Source organism: Vanacampus margaritifer, chromosome 16 (genome assembly GCF_051991255.1).
Source record: "Vanacampus margaritifer isolate UIUO_Vmar chromosome 16, RoL_Vmar_1.0, whole genome shotgun sequence".
Classification (NCBI taxonomy): Eukaryota; Metazoa; Chordata; class Actinopteri; order Syngnathiformes; family Syngnathidae; genus Vanacampus; species Vanacampus margaritifer.
The window spans coordinates 10,391,549-10,411,812 of NC_135447.1; the positions used below are offsets into that span (position 1 = coordinate 10,391,549).

The 20,264-nt window shown below is 45.7% G+C and overlaps 1 protein-coding gene across 2 annotated transcripts; it reads left to right on the plus strand.

The window, feature by feature from the left end:
• The first annotated feature begins 491 nt into the window (after positions 1–491).
• On the plus strand, positions 492–19,450 carry LOC144036470 (pecanex-like protein 3). Of its 2 annotated transcripts, none has more exons than XM_077547155.1 (36): positions 492–939; positions 2,666–3,157; positions 3,975–4,183; positions 4,268–4,373; positions 4,526–4,565; positions 4,657–4,752; positions 4,897–6,579; positions 7,086–7,209; positions 7,310–7,479; positions 7,688–7,745; positions 7,828–7,969; positions 8,043–8,200; positions 8,270–8,423; positions 8,522–8,554; positions 8,633–8,804; positions 9,614–9,724; positions 9,826–9,917; positions 10,011–10,120; positions 10,242–10,347; positions 10,432–10,524; positions 10,619–10,769; positions 11,172–11,316; positions 11,890–12,067; positions 12,154–12,262; positions 12,347–12,476; positions 12,655–12,713; positions 12,807–13,022; positions 13,496–13,749; positions 15,087–15,317; positions 15,401–15,504; positions 15,591–15,738; positions 15,831–16,061; positions 16,141–16,415; positions 16,662–16,831; positions 17,004–17,407; positions 18,888–19,450. In XM_077547155.1, the coding sequence occupies exons 2-36, from the start codon at positions 3,005–3,007 to the stop codon at positions 19,041–19,043; spliced, it is 6,771 nt and encodes a 2,256-aa protein (XP_077403281.1). In that variant the 5' UTR covers positions 492–939; positions 2,666–3,004; the 3' UTR covers positions 19,044–19,450. The 2 variants fall into 2 exon arrangements, with proteins under 2 accessions (XP_077403281.1, XP_077403283.1); XM_077547157.1 differs by having other exon boundaries at positions 11,893–12,067.
• The last annotated feature ends 814 nt before the right edge of the window (positions 19,451–20,264 follow it).

Below are 20,264 nucleotides of genomic sequence, written 5' to 3' on the forward strand. Positions count from 1 at the left end.
TAGGCGCTTTGGACTTTTGATTAAATGTCCAAGTGTGAATTAATGAAGGATTTTTTTTTACTTGCTGTTTTGTCTATGTTTTATGTCACCTGCCAAGTAATGTAATTTAGCATGATGAAAATTGTCATCAATTAATTAATAAATTGTTCATTTTGGTCTTTTTATATTAGTCACAGTAAATCAACCAAATATTTTTATTAGATAAATGAACACGAATGGATGAATGCATTCATTTTGGGGGGCAAATAAAGGCTAAATGAATGGAATACAAATATTACAGGATTTTATGTTGCAAATGGTTAGCGAGCCCACTAGCCACACGTTGCACATTTAAGTATCTTGTGACGCTGTACCGAATAAAATGGTCGAATTCAATTGACGCTAGCCCATTTTAAATGTGATGTTTAAACCCCGCCCAATGACGTCACTCAATGTGGCCAATCAGCGTCGTGGGAATATATCTCGCTGATTCCTCACTTGAGCGTGCACGCGCGCGCGTCTGAGCGAGTGAGCCAACTAGTTGTTGGCTAGCACGTTAGCAGCTACAGTTAGCCTGCTTTTCCAAAACATTAAAACACACTCCCCGTTCTCGCCAAAAACCCGCTTGACGTTCACCATGAATGGGGACCCCCGTTTAGAGGCTTGGCCGTCACTGTAAAATGACAAAGAAGACCAGGGAACCTCTCGAAATGGGAAAATAGCCTTTCGTCAGTGGGAAAAGTCTGGCTACATCTTACTTTTTTTTTCTTTCTTTCTTTCTTTTTTTTTTTTTGCATCGCTCGCTAGCATCAGGAAAGCTCTGAGATTTTTGCGAGCAGTGGATGCGGAAGAAGGATATGAGGCAAGCTGGACGGCTAAAGCTAACTGTGTGCTGTGCTGGGATTCGAATGTGAGGAGCTTTCCAACTACGAACACAATTGTACCTCCTGCCAAGATAAAGTGAGTTCACGTTAACTTTTCTAACAGTGGACGTTTAGGTTCATGGGTTGTTGTTTTTTACCACTACTTACGGTGTTTGCCATGCTAACGAGAGTGACAGCGAGCAGATTGGATTGCAGCTACTGCAGGCCTAGCATTAGCCGGTTTCTATCTTAAATCATGTCATGTTTAACACCGAATGTCAGCGTGTGTGTTTGAGTTTGCGGTGGCTATCGATTATGTGCACACACGCTGAAGTGATGGCAGTTGTTGGTGCTTCGATTGGATCCATTTGTCCCGATCTTAACACACATTAGTCATAAGCTAGGCGAAATGGTTAGCTTGCTAATGCCTCTTAGAAAATGTCATCTAGTTGGGAGAACATTATATATAAGAGGCCGTTAGAACAGAGATATATATATATAAATTTAAAGAAATAGTCACTGTCATCCGTTCTGATTCCTTTCAGATATATGTTGCATTGTGGATTATAGTAGTACAGTAGTTTGTAGTGGTGTAAAAGTACACTGCATCATAATGAAAGATGATTTTAATGTGACACACTAATTTACGCCTCTCAATGGGATGCATTTTAGTTGTACACTATTTTTTTATAAGTACATACAGTCAGATGCCAATTCTGACCTCAACACAATTGTAATCTTTTTGGTTCAACATTGGATTTGAAATGAAATTGAATGAATATTTGCTTTAACTCCAGACTTGGGTATAAGCATTAATTTGAGGAGGTGTACATCCAAGTCAGGTGAAGCTATAAATTATGTGTACTTTTTAATTAAACAAAAATGATTGGACAATTGGTTGCTCAGCTGTTCTATGCCCAGTTGGGCATGTATGGCTACCAGTTAGACTGGTTCACTTATATTTATTTGTATTTATTGATGACGTGACTGCTAAAGCAGTAGGATACATTCTGAAGTGTTTTTAGCAATATTAGTTGCTCATATTCAGCCAATTGCTTCAGAACTCATTGTACAGTGCTTTGCAGTGCTGATGGACAATAACCAGAATCGTATTGCGAAAGAAATAGCCAAGTCAATCACCTGACCTGAAACCAATTGAGCATGCATTTAATTTCAATGCGGAGACAATACTGAAGCGAAATTGCCACTAGAGCAGTCCAGCTCAATTAAAGCAGCGGGTCCCCTGCATAGCTCCGTGCCAGGGTTGTTTGCACGTGACCCTAGGGAACATGTTTTTGTTTTAATTAATTAATTTTTATTTTTGTACTAGAATGAAGTGTGATTGCATATCCACTACAGTAGGTGGCAGGCAGTGGTGCTCTCCTTGTCAGAGACTGCACAAGGATTATTGGCTTCTCTGCAGAGTTGTACTTGGAACCATTTTATAAGCAAATGCTATGAGTCGCAGCGGTGAGTTGGTTGGAGGGGAGGGTTTTTGTTTTTTTGTTTTCTGGCAGGGTTGTATTTGCAACCAAGTATTACAAAGGGATAGTTTGATTTAAGATTATTAATTGTTCTCAATTTGTGCCCAAAATCATAAGTTAAAGCACATCTTACTTCATTCCAAATCCATTGTAGTGCTGGTAAGAGCCAAAAAGATAAGAATTGTCACTGTCCCATTATTTATGAACTGTATTGTATGTACTGTATTTTATAGTCAAAAACACATTGAAACTTAAAAAAAAAAAAAAATCATGTAGAGTGTATGGATGTTTCACTTTCAAGTGGCTTTTGCCCATCATATGCTGTGATCTCTTTTCCAGATGAGTGTTTTTTCTCACACTCGCTGGGTTGCCAATGCGCTACAAAGTCACTCACCTGAACACCCTTCAAGGATTCGGCTGGAGTCGCGTGGCATCATCTATGCGAGGAGGGAGCACACAGCGGTGCCAGGATGTGCAAAGACTCCTGACCTCAAGTGAAGCGCGCACACAGCCAGGCCTCAGAAGTTTTGTTCCCCATGAGAAGGTCTCGCTCGGTTTGCCATCCCCAATGGAAGTGCCATCATAGACACAAGACACTGTGGCTCCAACTCCACGGTTTTCTCAGCGACCGTGTTGGAGCAGATCTTTCAGCTTTGGGTTCTCCCTGAAGGCGGCGAGATGGGCTCCCAGGCGCTTCAGATATTACGACAGGGCGTGTGGGCCTCGCTCACCGGAGGGTGGTACGTGGACCCCCATCAGAGCACCTTCTCCAACTGCTTCCATCTCTACCTGTGGATCTTTTTGCTGGCATTCCCCTTTTTGCTGTACATGGTGAGCACATTTCAGTTTACATTATGAAATTAGTTTTGACACATTTTTCACCGAAAATCCTAAAATGTATTCTTGTTTTCTTAGTCTTCTTTTTAGTAATTTTAGTAAGCTACATTTGGTTTCTTTACTTAGCTTTTAAATGTCTTAAATAATTTTGTTTGCAAATGCTTATAAATGTTGTTGCACATCGAGTATGAGTATGACATGTTATATAAATAACAGGTTATGATAATACATTATCAACGGGCAATATCTTAGGGTACAATACAACTAAACTTGTACTTATCTTTTGATGACTCATAGCATTGTATTGGAATTAAAGTATTAAGGCAAAGAGGTGAAAACGAGCCAGTGAGCCACCCAGAATTAATGTAATGCAGCTCAAGTTTTTAAAACGATATCATTTTCTTTTACTTTTGAAATATACCGGGTACATCCCAAAAAAATATGACAAATATTTTGAAAGAAAGACCTATACAGTTTATCCCAATATAAAAAAAAAAATCCCTTAAAATTTCATAAAGTTAATGGCAATTTTCTTTTATCTTTTTTCTCTATTTGTTCATAAAATGCATATTTTTTTCATAGAACACACAATAAAATGAACTTTAATAAATAAATAAAAGGAAACTAATAATCCAGTTGACAGAGAAAGTCTTGTGTAGATGATCCTATGCTCACTGAGTTAAACTCTTGGGAGATTATGCTGAGGCTTTGCAGGTCTTTTTTTTTTCTTCTGAAAAATTAGGTTGGACTCTAAATTGGGCCGTTTGCAGAGCTTATACAAATTGTTACATGTTCTTTGTCCTCCTCGCAGGCTTTTCCCGCCAGCTTGGTGATAGCAGGATTGTACTCTGCCGCAGTGGCCATCTTTTTCACCACCATCAAAGTGGTGAACTACCGGCTACACGCCATGTTCGACCTCGGGGAGATTATCGAGAAGAAGCAGGCCTCGCTCACGGCTGAAGGTCCGAGAACAGAAGAAGGGGACGAAGGTTCAGGCGGCAATGACGGGAGTCAGCCCAGGTGAGTGGATGGTTTTGGACAAATGGTATTGATGTGAATGAAATATCCCGGCGATGTCGTGTACATCCTTTCAATTTGCTTCAGGGATATTCATGCCGGTGTGGAAATGACCGTGTTTCGAAAGGTCAACTCAACACCTCCAGTGCGATGCAGCTCTCAGCACTCGCTGTTTGGACTCAACCAGGTGTCGGTGAGAATATCAACTTGTTCTAATTCGTCCATCCCGACCGCGCGGTCGTCCGGGAATCATAGAACCGCAGTTACAGTCGTAACTTTCGCTTGCTTTGCTACAACAGATTTTTATCGGTTGTTCATTTTGTTTATTTATTTTTTTGAATTCAGGAGTTCTTGCCTCAACTTGAGGATTCGGGGGGAACAAAAGGTTAGTAAATGTTTTTTTTTCCCATACAGTAAATCTATAATAATGTGCAATTCTGGGCATTTTAACCATCTCCGTCTTTGTTTACTTTCAGATATCAAGGGGTTAATGCGAGAACAGGGAAGCAATAATGTGATTGTTACCTCTGCTCATCGTGAAATGTTGCGGCAGAGTTCTCAGGACACCATCAGTAAGTCTGCTACAAAGCTGTGTTTTGTTTATGCTGCTCACGCTCAGGAGCGCTAGAGGACCAAGAGAGAGTCCCGATGTCATTTGCATTGCCTTTAATAAAGTTGCGAGTCCAGCTGCATTGTAATCTGATTCCGCTGTGCAGGGGCTCCGAGCGTGGTCCAGTCCTGCATTGCTGCTGCCCTGGGAGGCAATTTCCCAGGTCTCATTGGACTCCCGTCTGGATTTGGAGAACCGGGAGAATATCTGTCCATACCGCCTTCACCTTCCAGTCAAGAAGATGGAGGAGAGAAGTTGGAGGTGCCGCAAAAGATGCCAGAGGACAATGAGTTGGCTTATTCTCCCCTCGCGCCATCTGCTGAGTCTGGGAGTCTTGGCGATACCCCCCTTAGTCCGCTTATAAAGAGTAGCTTGAGTGAAGAGCTGAGTGAAAATCTCTTAGGGTTGGGCCTGGACCCGGTGGTGTTTGTGCCTGGGACCGAGTACCCGGGCTGTCGTAGTGGGGTGGCGTTAGCCGCCGGATCCACCGACAGCTGTTTCAGCGGCGGAGGCGCCGCCACCGATCGGGAGACGCTGAGCACCGTTAGCAGCTACCGCAGTGAAAAGACGGACTCCACCCAACTTGAAAGTCCATCGTTGAGCCAGCCCAAGCTCGCGGATGGACCGGTGTCGACTGCGGTGCCAGCGGCGGGCGCCAAAGTCTCCGCAGATATCGACGTCCCAGCAGGGCAGGATGGCAGCGATACGGATAACCTGTCTGACAGCGTGTTACTGCGTTCCCCCTCCAAAGAGATCTCCCCCAGCCAGGCGCTCGACAGGACACTTGTCGAAGGAGACGATTTACCGTCTGTACCGTGTGATATGATTGCGCAATTCCCCGCTTCGTTCCACAACTCTTCCCCCTCAAGTAGCGGCCACTCGGACGTTTGCGATTTAGACCGAGCCGCCGCAATTCCCCCCCTTCCTCCCCCTCGGCAAGCCACTTCAGTGCCCTCAGGGCTGGCCCTGGGTTCAGTGTGCTCCGAGCCCTCTCTGCCCATATCCTCGACCCCGTTCCTGCTGTCCGATCAAGCTGCCCAGCAGGTCGTGCGGCCCAAAGACTTGAAGCTGCTGCGGGCCAGCGGCAGTAGCGTGGGCCACAAGCCGGGCAGACGGAAAGCCCCGCGAAGGCGAGCCGGGCCGGGAAGCAGCAGTTTCGACTGCGGCTCTTACAGGCGTCATCACAATCATAGACAACACCGAGATTACATCCCGGTGCGCAACAAGCTCGGCGCCAAGGCCTACAGCGAAAGTCTCTTTGAGGATTCCAGCGACGAGGACGACGGCAGCGACATGAGCGCCGCATCCAGTCTCGGCTCCCAGCGTCGCTATAGCTCAGATGAAGACGACTCCAGTTCCTCTACCTCCTGCTACTCCCCGGAACTCGCCGGAGCCGCGTTGCAGCTCCCCCCGGCCGCTCAGCCTCCTACTCCACGAGAAGGGGATTTGGCCGAACCCGCCGGCCCCTCACATCCCCGCGCCGCTCAGCGCTCGTCCAGCACGGCCAGCGCAAAGACGCACGCCAGGGTGCTCAGTATGGACGGGGCGGGTTCAAGTCAGAGCGGCACAGCGGCTCCGCCTACTGCTCTGCATACCATGCCTGCCACTTCCACCCCTGCTCCTCGTACCCTCACCGTCTCCAAGTCCGACTTGGAAGCTCGCACCATCCACATCGACTGCTTCCCGGTATCGCATCCTCATCGACTGGATTCTCTCGGAGGCTCTTGGACTGGCAACCAGATGGGCTGGCGAGCGGGAGAGTTGACCGAAGAGGGGGCGGTAGGGGGAGGTGAGCTGATGTTGGCTTTTTTTGGTTTTAGGATAGTAGCGGTAGCTCAATTGTTTGTTTTGTCATACATAAACAATTACCAGTCAACAAATTGCTAGGGCTGGTATCGATTCGATTTTGATTTACAAGAGTTCAGTTTGACGTTTTTTTTCCAATTCGATTCGATTCACCTCAATCCGATATTAATTCTGGATTTCATTATTCAAATTCAATAATTGTAGATATAAATTATTAAAGCAGTAAGATACAAAAAAATATCGGTCTTTAAAATTATATGTTCTTATGAATTTATGTGAAAAAGACATATTACAAATTTTCATCGGTTTATGAATCGATATTGAAAAAGAAAATCGCTTTTTCAATTATTGTACTTTTTTTTTAACCCAGTCCTACAAACAGTATATGAGCATAAGTAGTTTTGGTACTCTTGGTACAAAAATACGCTAGTGTACCACAGTATTCTGTTTTTGTTGTTGTTTTTTTAAATGAAGTTAACCTCTTTGCAGCTCCAGAGGATGGCGGCAAACACGACTCAGTCAGCAGTGTGAAGAGGACCCAAGCCATCCGCAGGAGACACAACGCAGGAACCAACCCGACTCCCCCACCCTCCACCATGGGATCCCCTCCCAGGTCAGTCCCACGAGGCAAACCCGAGGGAGGATGCTGATTTATTTGCATTAATTTGCCTTTGAAGCCTGCTTTTAATCTGATCTTGTCTTTAAACCATTAGCCTCCAGGACCTCCAAAGGGCTCGAACCTCCTCCCACTCTCGAACCCGCACCCTCCCCTCCGCTTTACAGTTTGCCTCGTCGCTTCTGCTCCCCCGCAGCGGCATCCACGAGGCCTCCACCTTCGACGACACATCAGAGGGGGCCGTGCACTACTTTTTTGATGAGAGCGGTGAGTTTGTGGCTTTCAAAGAGCGAGCGCAACGTTTCCGGAAATAGCCGGCTTTTTTCGTCTTTGGAGATTAATCAGAAGATCAATGCAACTTTCTTGTCTGTCGGTTAAATGGGAAGAGGGCGTCCATTTGACAATCAAAGCAGGGACACAGCTGGAAATTGATTTATTATTATTTTTTGCTCTTATTATTCTGTCTGCGTATCAGGAGTGAAGAGGTCCTACACATTTGGGCCTACTGGAGGAGGTTATGAGGACCCAGTTCAGTGAGTTACAACGCTTCTAATTCACTACTTTGAAAGAGCATTGTATACAAACTGCAAATAATGTAATTTGCATGTCTTGCAGAGAAAGGGAGAGGCAGTCTCAGTCCTCAAGCTTCACCTCCACGGAGGTCCAGGAAGGAGCACCAGTCCTGTCCATGCTGCAGCCCAGGCCAGTCGTCCTACAGGGCATGCAGGTTCGCAGGGTTCCTTTGGAAATGCCTGAGGTGAGTATTTTTTTTTTTATACTTGTTGAAGCATCTTCTCAAACTCACTGTCTTCTTTTGAACCTGTCTCCAGTTTGACCTGGATCACGAGTCTCTGCAGGAGTCCCAAGAGAACACGCTGATGATCGAGGAGAAGGCTAAACCCAAACAATACTACCGATTTTGGGTTCTGCCTGGGAAGTGGCTCAGGGTCCGCTATGATCGATTAGCACTTCTGGCCTTGTTGGACAGGTAAGGCTGTCAAGTTGAACTGATGTGATGTGATATTTGCAATCACATTATCCTTGATGATGTCATCAGGAACCGACGTGTGGGAGAAAACGTGTTTGCTGTGGTGCTGGCCAGTCTGGTGGCCTTTCTGGGGTTCCAACTGTTGCTCCAGGGCTTTTTCAGGGACATCTGGGTCTTCCAGTTCTGCCTGGTCATTGCGAGTTGCCAATACTCCTTACTAAAGGTAGACAAATCTCTGAAGGAAATCCACCTTATCTTATGCAGCCGTTTTCTTCAAGCCCTAACGACATCAAGCTTCTAAAACGACTTCTTATTTTCCAGAGTGTACAACCAGACGCAGCCTCTCCCATGCATGTGAGTATCGGGTTTGCGCTCCTGCTTTTCCGTTTTGAACTAGTTGTGATGAGGTTTGTCCCTTTCTGTTGTGAACAGGGTCATAATTGGATCATCGTGTACAGTCGGCCTGTTTACTTCTGCTTGTGCTGTGTGATGATCTGGATCTTCGACTTGTCCGGCCGTTCTGGCAGCCTGCAACCTTTCTCCCTCTACGGCGTCACCTTCTTTTCCGCACACTTCCTGCTTTGCGTCAGAGATATGCTCCTGGGTAAATATTCTCACTTTGTTTAAAATATACTAACTGACGCCCAATTTACACCGACTGCGGAACGAACGGCAAGCTTCATCTGTACGGACGTCGCAAGGAATAGAAAGCATTTGAATCTGCATGTCAATTCACACCGGCTGCAGTGCGTATCCGGTGCGGATCGGATGCGGAGCTGCGGAACATTTCCGCAAGGTTTCTATTTTTCCCGATTTCCGCATGCGGATTTTCATGAAGCTGAAGAAACTACATGAGCTGGACAGGAAGTCAGGCGTCAGCATCAAGGTAGATCATATTTCAAAATAAAACCGTTTGCGAGCTAGTTTATTCGGGAGGGAAGCTAGCTAACTACATAGCTTGACGTGAGTCGGACATTTAAAAGACAAAAAAAATTAGCTCAGAATAAATTACACATGACAAAATAACACTATTTAAACACGAAACGTACTTACCCATGGTAGAAGTCCCAGAAATAATGTCCAAAAAGCATATTGATGTGACAACAGGCAAGCGTGGCTATTGTTTACCAATAGGACTGACTCTATAAACACGGTTGTTATCGCATGGACTCAACTCTCCAGCGTGAACCCTCGTAATCTTGTGATCTGGCGGGTGCAGATTTCCGGACGCGTACAGCTCACGCAACGCACTCGGTGTGAATTGCAGTCCGTGCGGATGCCGTACGGTAACCGCTCCGCACTCAGTGTGAATTGGCCGTGACTGTTAAACCTATAGACTAAGAAGCACCTGTGAGGTTTAGATTGCATTACCTACTCTGTTTTATCCCCCCCACCCCCGCCCCACTCCCACAGTGTTTGCCTTGTGTTTCCCGGTCATCTTCCTGTTTGGCTTGCTACCTCAGGTCAATACTTTTATCATGTGTCTGTTGGAGCAGATTGACATGCACATTTTTGGTGGAACAGGTAAGACCAGTCACTGTGTATTATGTTGCCTTATTAGTAAAAGAGATTGGTCGCTTGGACTGCTTGTGCGCAACATTGATCCACTCCTCTTTTCTCCTCAGCCACCACCAGTCCCCTCTCGTCTCTGTTCAGCCTCATTCGCAGTGTGCTGGTGGCCGCGCTGCTGTATGGATTTTGCCTCGGTGCCATAAATGTGAGCACAACATGACTACTTGTTCAATAGCATGTGTAAAAGTAGAAACCTGACGCTCCAGAGGTCAATTCTGTGTTTTCTTCCCACTCAAAGGCACCGTGGGGCGACGCCCATGTGCCAGTGCTGTTCTCTGTGTTTTGCGGCCTGCTGCTGGCCTTGTCCTACCACCTCAGTCGGCAAAGTAGCGATCCCACCATTCTGTGGTCAGTATATTGATTCATGGCGTTGGTATCGGTCTGGGGGAAAAAAACGATCCTTATGACTGTGCAACTGTGCTTCGAAATCTGAAATTGCCGCATTCTTTTTCCCCCCGGCTCCGTTTAGGTCATTGGTCCGATCCAAATTATTCCCGGAGCTGGAGAACCGCACACCAGAAGAACCCCCTGTAGAAATCAAGGATCCTCTTCCAGAGAAGCTCTGCAACTCTGTGGTAGAAATCGACGCTTCCTAACCTTTACACATCCAATTTCAGAATGTCCGTCATTTGAAAGCTTTTTTGCCTTCTCAACTGTAGAAAGAAATTCTCCATTCAGACCTTGTCATGTGTCCCGTCATGGCTGTGATCACTTTCGCCATCAGTGCCAGCACAGTTTTCATTGCACTACAGGTTGGTACCACTTGAAGACATTCCGCAGCCACTTTTGTTCACACCATTTAATTGCAATTGTTCACGTATTCCTCTCTGTGCTCTTGCTCCACAGCCTGCGCTCAGCTTCGTCTTGTACATCCTGGCGGGAGTTGTCGGCTTTATTACTCACTATCTTTTGCCTCAGCTGCGCAAACAGCTTCCATGGTTCTGCCTGGCTCACCCTGTGCTCCGATCCAAAGAGTACAGTCAGTTCGAAGTCCGAGGTGAGTGTCTCGTTGCACATTATCCGCTCCAGCTCAAGTCACTGTAAAATATAAGGGCCATTATCAGCTTTTCCCTCTGGAGGCATCACTGAGGATTAAATGAAAACCAGCAAGGTCTCAAGTTGAAGTGCAGCTGAGAAATGCATTTAACCTCCATCATCTCCCAGGGATTTTCACAGTGCGCCAGCACTAAATTCAGTTATTTTTCTTCTCGCTGTTGAACTTGCTTCACATTTTGAAAAGTTACAGTAGAGCTGAGCTTGCTTGGTTGCATCTCAGTTGTTGTTTTTTTTGTCAGTGTGAGCAGCTTGAAATCTCACTCCATTTTGCACGCATACTTTATTATGTATTCACTCACAATATCCAAGAAAAACGAGTTCAGGTCTTCTTGTTTGTCACCAGATGCTGCTCAGTTGATGTGGTTCGAGAAGCTGTATGCGTGGCTTCAGTGTGTGGAGAAGTACTTCATCTACCCGGCGGTCGTGCTCAACTCCCTCACGACAGAAGCACGCGCTGTTGGCCAGAATCATAAAGAGCTGGACATCTAGTAAGTCACAATGATGGATGGATGGATAAATAAATTCATGTTTTTGTTAAGAAAATCAAGAAAGTCTTTTTAATATAAAAACAAATACAGCATTTATTGTCAGTGAAATCAAATCTTCTTTTTTTTTTAAAGTGTTTATCGTCGCTGTTATGTGAAAAACGCTTTAGTTTTTTGGGGGGACATTTTTATGTCTTTGAAATGAAACTAAAGGCAATCATCCCAAGAATGTAAAAAAAAAATGGGCGTAAATGTTTTTCACACAGCGCCACCATGTTAAGTAAAAAAAGAAAGACTGTCTTTACTTTTAAATAACTATTTTATTCTTAAAGATTACTGTTAAAAATGTACAACCAGTTGTCACTAAGCAGAATTATCAGCATCTGCTGAAAGTAACTTGTAATTTTGATTACTTTTGAAAGAATCTGTCAAGTCACGAAGTTACTTATAAAATCAGGTCATCTTTAAAGTAACTAAGTTACTATTTCTGGTGATTATGTTGGGGTACAAAATAATGTTTTTGAGGCTAATTTTTTTGCATGTGTGTTCATCATGTCCTCTTGGCCTGTTTTCTAGTAGCCGAGCGCTCTTCATCTCAGTAGCTGGCATGAAGCTGCTGCGTTCGTCCTTCTGCGCGCCGTCGCAGCAGTACGTCACGCTGTGCTTCACCACGCTTTTTTTTCATTTCGACTACCCGCACTTCTCGGAGACCTTCCTGATTGACTACTACTTCATGTCCATTCTTTTCAGCAAGGTCAGCCCGTACCTCATCGATCATTTCACATCTTTCAAAGCCTGAAATATAATTAAATACGATGATGTCTTGTTTTGCTTTCTCAGATGTGGGACCTCTTGTATAAGTTACGCTTCGTGTTGACGTACATCGCTCCCTGGCAGATCACGTGGGGCTCGGCTTTCCACGCCTTCGCTCAGCCCTTTGCGGTGCCACGTATCCTTAAGTCCGATACCGTGGAAGGACGCATCGGATTGGTCCATTTCCTCACAAGATGCCCTTAACTCCATTCCCCTCCAGACTCTGCTGTGCTCTTTGTGCAGGCCATCTTTTCAGCCATCTTTTCTACCCCTCTTAATCCGGTCCTGGGCAGCGCTGTCTTTGTCACCTCATACACCAGACCCGTTAAGTTCTGGGAGCGGGACTACAAGTATGTGGTTTAAAAATCTGCAGGTTGATTTCACTCAAATGGGATATAGGAGCCACGTACAGCTCGCTCCGTTCTTTAATCCGCCCCAGGCCGAGTCCTGTAAAATTTGTATTTGTTCATACATCACACAAGATTGGCCTAGTTGAAAAATGCTGCTAATACAATTTTGTGTTGTTAGCACCAAGCGAGTTGACCACTCCAACACCAGACTTGCCACTCAACTGGACCGGAATCCAGGTATGCTGTTTTAACACCATTCAAGTCTCTGCGTCTGTTTTTCTTTTTTTTTTTAAGCATGGTTGACATGATGCATTACTGTTGTCCTACCAGGCGCCGACGACAACAACCTGAACTCCATTTTCTACGAGCACCTGACTCGTTCGCTGCAGCACAGCCTGTGTGGAGATCTGCTGCTCGGCCGCTGGGGCAACTACAACACCGGCGACTGCTTCATTCTCGCCTCCGACTACCTCAACGCATTGGTGCACATTATCGAGATCGGAAACGGCCTGGTCACCTTCCAGCTGAGGGGTCTGGAGTTCAGAGGTCAGCAGCAATTCACATTCTCGGCTTGGTGATACAGTCAGATGAATATGAATCCCAGGAGAAACGTAGATACTTTATTTTTATCTGCTTGAGCGGTGTAGGAATAAATGGTATGGCTTCAGGCACTCACAGAGCTCAGCTGAATATCTGAAGTGTTTTCACCCAACAGCAGATATTTACAGAAAATCAGACATATTATGCATATACAGCTGACAAGGTCATCCAGAGTTCTCGCATTGCATAGGTTTTTATTTTGAAAGAAGACCTGTTTAAATATCCAGATTTGTTGGAAGTTGAGGCGAAGCGACGACATTATCGCCTTATGGTGAGTGGTTCCTACCACAAAATGTTCTTCAAATGAAACCTTTCTGACAAAACTGAGAATTATTATCTCTGCAAAGGCATAATTCTGATTCAGCTCCTGTCTTGTGTTGCGTGATGCATTTTACATCAACTTCGTCTCCTCCCTGCAGGCACGTACTGTCAGCAGAGAGAAGTGGAGGCCATCACGGAAGGCGTGGAGGAGGACGAGGGCTGCTGCTGCTGCGAGCCGGGTCACCTGCCTCACATGCTGTCGTTCAACGCCGCCTTCGGGCAGCGCTGGCTGGCCTGGGAGGTGGCGGCCACCAAGTACGTGCTGGAGGGTTACAGCATCACCGACAACAACGCCGCCTCCATGCTGCAAGTCTTTGACCTCCGCAAGATTCTCATCACGTACTATGTCAAGGTTAGATGGCCAGAAAATTCATGGAGTCGCTACAATTTAAGCAATTTGTTACAAAAGAATATAAATACAAACTTGGGTGAAAATTACAAAATAACAAGTACTGTATATGTTGAACTTTTTTTCTTTTACACAAGCCAACTGTTGACAACAAAGTAACTCCGGTCTGCTAATTCCTGCTGAGAGTTATATAATATTGACACCTTCTTAGCTCTTTGACTGCCAGACGTTTTCAGAAACGGGATGTCGCCAGTGCCAGCCGATTTAAGCATTTTGACTGATCTTTCAAGGTCCACAGAAAATTATGTGTTTGAACTATGGAAACACACATACTACCAAATGAAAGATTGAACTCTCATCTTTCATCAGAAAAAAAAGTTTGTTTCTACCTTATTCCGTTTCTTAGTAATCAACAATAGAAAATGGTTAGTTTCACCTCTGTTTTGAAACAAACGTCTTTTAACGTCTTTGGCACTCCTCCATAGGATTTTACTTAACGTTTTTGGCAGTCAAAGAGTTAAAATAATCGCCTAAGTCATTTTTCCCCCCAGTTTTTTCAGGAAACACACACAAAAATTGAACCATTTGCATCATGAGGAGATGATTTTGGCACAAAAAAAAAGGGACTCATGCAATTATTTGTGGCGGCCGTGGCTCAGGGTTTAGAGCCGGTCGTTCAGTAACCAGAAGGTCGGCTGTTCGATCCCCGCTCTCCTCAAGTCATGTGTCGTCGTGTCTTTGGGCAAGGCACTTCACACACATTGCCTGCAGTGCTATGAATGTTTGGTGGTGGTCGGAGGGGCCGTAAGCGCACACTGGCAGCCACGCTTCCGTCGGCCTCCCCCAGGGAAGCTGTGGCTACTAAAGTAGTTTACTGCCTCCAGAGTGTGAATGGGAGTTGATGATGAATGTATCCATTCCATTGTAAAGCGTCTAGAAAAGTGATATGTAAATATGATGCAGCATTATTATTATTTTAAGAGGGTGATTATATAGCATCTTGCTAGTACTCACTACATTGAAATATTACCAACAAAGGTTGCTACTATTGTCAAAGTAGCCCAACACCAAACTTGGCTGTTTTTGCTTGTTTGCTACTTCCTGTTTTGAGTTCTACAGGAGACAAACAACACAGAAGTTAATTGCACCCTCTGTTGGTAGCAAAACCCGTTATGCTTCCATTGATTTCAAGACACTAAGTTTGCTAACAAATGTTTGTTTTACGCGGATTCCACAACTGCCAAAATAACTTGAGATGGAGAAAAAAAAACGTATCATGCCTGTTTCTTATTTAGGTCACATTATTATCTATTAAGTCTCATGTTTGCTTTCTCCAACAGAGCATCATTTACTACGTGAGCCGATCCCCCAAGCTGGACGAATGGTTGGCTAACGAGATGATCCAGGAAGCACTGCGACCGTGTCTGGGAGCCAATTACGTCGACAGCGACCCCACCTTCAACCTGAACATCGACGAGGACTATGACCACAGGGCCTCCGGGATCACGCCCTCCTCCTTCTGCATGATTTATGTGGACTGGATTCAGTACTGCAACAGCAGGCGCCAAACGGTTTGTCGCGCCGCAGGCTTTACGTCCAAATATCGTCATATCTTATTCAAGTTGCTTTAACTTGGACATCTTTTGTGTTGCAGCCGGTTACAAGTGATAGAGATTCTCCTTTGGTCCGACTATGTTTTGGCTTGTGTATCCTGGGAAGAAGAGCCCTGGGCACTGCCTCCCACAGCATGTCTGCGAGGTGAGAACACAAGACTCAAACTGGACTACACTTCTGCTTGCATAGTGCAAAAGTTGACTGTCCGTTCCCCGCTGTGGTTTTGGCAGCTTGGAGCCGTTCCTTTACGGCCTCCACGCGCTCTTCAAGGGAGACTTTCGCATCACGTCTCCACGGGACGAGTGGGTCTTTGCAGATATGGACCTGTTGAATCGAGTTGTGGCGCCCGGAGTGCGGATGTCCCTCAAGTTGCATCAGGTAGCGCTTTCCTGACCAGCGGGAAACATCTTCACAAGACTCAAATTTCAACATAAGGTTGACATAGTGACCCCTGTCGCACTCTCTCCCAGGACCACTTTACTTCGCCGGATGAGTACGAGGACCCGGCGGTGCTGTATGACGCCATCACCACCAACGAGGAGAAGATGTTGATATCGCACGAGGGCGACCCCATTTGGCGCAGCGCCATCCTGGCGAACATGACCTCGCTGCTGGCGCTGCGGCATATCATGGACGACGGCAGCGACGAGTACAAAATCATCATGTTGAACAAGAAGTTCCTCAGTTTCCGGGTTATCAAGGTTGGACGGCTTCCATTTTGTGTTTAGCTAGTCGTCGATTCGCCTCACACGACTGACCGGCCTTGTGCGCCCCCTACAGGTGAACAGAGAGTGCGTGCGTGGGCTGTGGGCCGGGCAGCAACAGGAGCTGGTCTTCCTGCGCAATCGCAACCCCGAACGCGGCAGCATTCAGAATGCCAAGCAGGCGCTCAGGAATATGATCAACTCGTCATGTGACCAGCCCATCGGCTACCCCATCTACGTGTCACCCCTCACCACATCGTATGCAGGTGGACACAATCAGCTGCGCTCTGTCTGGGGGGGACCTGTCAGCCCCCACAACATCTACAACTGGCTCATCAATAGCTGGGACAGGTACAGGATGCTGTTTTATAGGGTTTCTGCATGTCATTAAAAAGCGTTAAGTCATTCAAACTCGAGTATTCCCCAAATTTAGCTAGCGCGGCTTATAGTCAGGTGCGCCTTGTAGTCCAGAAATTACTGTAGTTTCAAGTTGCATTCAAAATGGCATTCAATTAGATTTGCCGATACCTGCAAAAACCCTGGTTTTAGACCAAAAGACTTCACGGGTGTGAGCGTGACAAGTTGGTTTCTCTACAGGATGCAGAAAGGATGCGGCGCCGGTTGCAACAGCGGCGGAAACATCGAGGACTCTGATTGCGGCGGCGGTTCCACCTCCATAACAACCAACGCTGCCATCCACACCACCCAGAGCACGCCAGCTTCCGGCCTTCCTCAGCCTCACATCACCACGATGCAGCCCTCATTGGGTAAAACCTTCTACTCGCTTAACCTAAAAAGATCTTACTAAATTGATGATGGTAATTAACATAAAATGTTCAAATACATTTTCATAAAACAATAAAAAGAGAGGGAGGGAAAGGCAAAATTAATTCAACAAATTTCACAGGACTCTCGATAATGTAAATGCTTTCCCATCAGGTACGGATAATCCAGTGGGTCCAACCCAAAACTGGCCTCACCACCCCCAACCACTCCCACTGGCTCTGCTCAGCCAATCAGAGGGCAGGATGGAGGCGGGACTGCTCTCATCCCTCCAGCGCACGTCCTCCATCCAGGGCCTGCTGGGGCAGCAGCTGTCCAACTCGCAGCTGTCGTTCAGCGGCTCGGTGGCGCCGCCTCCTCTGCTGGTGCCCGAGCGCATCTGCCCCGCCGGCTTCCTGGACAACGCCGGCCACAGGGCGGGCCAGCGGGCTGGCCTCGCCCAGGGCAACGTTCTCCATTTTGAGAGCCATTTTGGGAAGTGGAGTTTTTCTGGCAGAAAGGGCTTTAACGGCCCGGCGGCGGAGGGCGATGGAGGAAACGTCCACGCCATACGCATGCAGGTGAGGAACACAACAGGAAGTGGTGCTGACGTCTTACCAGTGAGGAAAAGTAACACTAAATAGTTTTTTTGTATTTGAGTTTCAGAATGTCTGAAAATGTATACACAAGCTTGTATATAGTACACAGTACTTATAATTAACTGTAATAATTTGATTTCTTGTATAGTGAATAATACATTTACAGCGTTATTGTCAAGCAATTCAATAATAATTCTCAAACTGCGTAGCTTGAGGCAACACGGCCACCAACGATTTTTATTACTTTCCTCGTCATATGCAACCAGTCGGGAGCAAGATTGCTTATCACAAAATAATTCACTCGTTTGACTTGAAGGGAAGTCTTTGAAATATTTCACATGCCGACTTGTCGCGCTTTGAATTTATGATCGAAATCAAAACGAGGGCAATGAGGTGAACTCTCGATGGAGTCGGTCTGTTGGCGAAATAAATAAGACGACACTGCATGTGGTTGGTCGGGATGAACAAATCAAATTCCACATCGCAATGTGGTCAAATGCAATTTTCACATCAAAAGGGCTTCAATTTGAAACGTAAATCTCTGCTTTATTTCTGTCATCTGGTATATACAGTATTATTTTACATATATTAGAGATGCACAATAATATTGGTGGTCGATATTTATTGGCAATTATCGACCATTTTGAGGTCGTAAAGATAATAAAGAAATCGGCCGATAATAATAGACATGCCGCGTTGGTCTATCTGTTGTGGTTGTTTGTGCACAACTCCTCAACCACTCCCCTCCTACGGTAGTGTCGTGCATTTGTGACATCATAATGCGCGCCACCTCGTGTTGACAGAAGATGCATCATGGCGACGTGGCAGTCGCCAGTGTGTGCTTTCTTTACCGCGTCTCCCCAAAATGTTACCCTCGCAGTGTTTTGTTGCATTTTTAAAACATGACTGTTTTGTTTTGGAAAACTCAAAATGAGTCACTGGTCGTCTTTGAAGTTGAGATATGATAAAATTCAGCACAACGTTTGTACATATTAGACTTATAGTAGGACTTGAAAGTATATTTGCATTCGAGTTAATTTTGCAAAACTGATATTGGCTTATCGGTTATCAACATCGGCACTTTCTAAATATTGGTTTATTGGTATCGGTTGAAAATAGCATTATTGTGCATCCCTAATATATATGTATATGTATTTTATATATTTATGTATCGTCTAGATGAGTTCAGTGCTTAAGAAGTGCAGTGCACATGTTTGTATATCATTGTGAAAAGTTGACAAAACCACAAATTAGTTTGCATTATTGTTGTAAACTGACTTACGATTTAGTGACTTTACGTTTACGCCAAATTTGTTTGGTAGAATTTTGTGAATTTGTTCTAGTGAACGCGCCAAAGGCCGCAAGTCAAAGTGTTTAAGTTAACAATTGTAATAAATTGTAGATGAAAACATTTGCTGTTGTTTATTGTAATCGATGAATGTATTGCTTGTTTGTTTGACAGCCGCCGCCGCCTCCTGCCCCCCCACAAGAGGCCAGTCCCACACAAGACCCGCTGGGAGCGACGCGGGTGGCAGATTCCCGCCTGCTGCCGGCAGGGGACGCCCCCGCGCCGCCTGACGAGTCCACAGAGTTGCCTTTACTCGAGCACCTGCGCTGATGATTGACAACCCCGACACAGCCCCTGTTGTGCCGCAAACTGCACCCCTGCCTGCCGTAAAATGCACCCCCGCCTCCTCATACGCCGTTCGGGTTGCCTCTTGATTAATTACCCAAATAAACAAACAGAAACAAATAATTCTCCAAAAACCTACCAAACAAGCAAATCAACACTAAGTGCATATTTGCAATTTGTCACCCGTGAATACTTATATTGGTGGCCGCCCCCCCCTCTTTTTTTTCTCTTGTTCTTTTTTTTAATTTAGTGTTTTCCTTTTTTGGTGGAGATTTTATCTCCATTAATACACGTTTTCCGCGAGAACCAAACAATGAGGGTGTTTTAAAAAAAAAAATAATAAAATAATTAAAATTGTTTGTTTTTGTTTAATTAATCAAGTGGCAACTCGAACGACGTATGAAGAGGCGGGGGTGCATTGTACGCCAGGGGTGCAGTTTGCGGCACAACAACCCCCCCCCCCCCTCCTGGGTAACAGCACACTGGACCCCCCCCCCCCCAATCAAGTCTTCAGGACTCATTCCATCCGTTTTTATTCCCTCTCAAGTTAATCACGAAGAAATCCACACTCCCTCCTGACAGCATGTTGCACGTCGACTCATGACGTTACTCCCAAAGTCGTCTTCAGGAGGATCTTTTTTGGGGGGGGGGGGGGGGGGTCGTAAGTGCTTTGTGTGTATGTGTGTGTGCGTGCGTGAGCGAATGTGTGCTAACAGGCCAGGAAGGCCAGTGCAATTCTAAGGGATTTTTTTTTTCTTTCCTTTGCTGGACGATTGTTTATTTTTGATGAACTGGAACATGGAGGATCAGCTTTGACTGTGTCGATACCACAAGAAGCCTTGTTCACTCTTCCTCCCGACTTACAAGTTCTTCTCTCACCTGCGATTCGTGCGGAGGGAATGCAACAAACTCGCAACCCAACTGAAAATGAATTCCTCCCCCTGGCCCGGCACGTGGTGCTCGGCCCGCTTGTTTACAGTCCAATCTGAGAAATTGTGTTGATCACAAACTTGGCAAGCAAAGCTTTTTTTTTCTAATTGGGGGGGGGTATTATTCTTTTTTTTTTTCTTCTTCTTTACTTGAAGATTGGGCAAGGCGCCAACACCAAGCGCCTCAGCCAATCGGAAACGCCCGCCTGCATCGCATCCAACGAGGAGGACGAGAGGTGAGAGGCTTCCTTGCCGCTCCGACTCGACTACTGCTTCT

What these genes read in the sequence shown, in the direction of transcription:
- LOC144036470 (XM_077547155.1), top strand. Translation starts at nt 3,005, where the DNA reads ATGGGCTCCCAGGCGCTTCAGATATTACGACAGGGCGTGTGGGCCTCG. An exon ending in AGAGGGGGCGGTAGGGGGAG is followed by an intron (nt 6,580 to 7,085) that starts GTGAGCTGATGT and finishes ACCTCTTTGCAG; the next exon opens with CTCCAGAGGATGGCGGCAAA. An exon ending in TGTCCATTCTTTTCAGCAAG is followed by an intron (nt 12,068 to 12,153) that starts GTCAGCCCGTAC and finishes TTGCTTTCTCAG; the next exon opens with ATGTGGGACCTCTTGTATAA.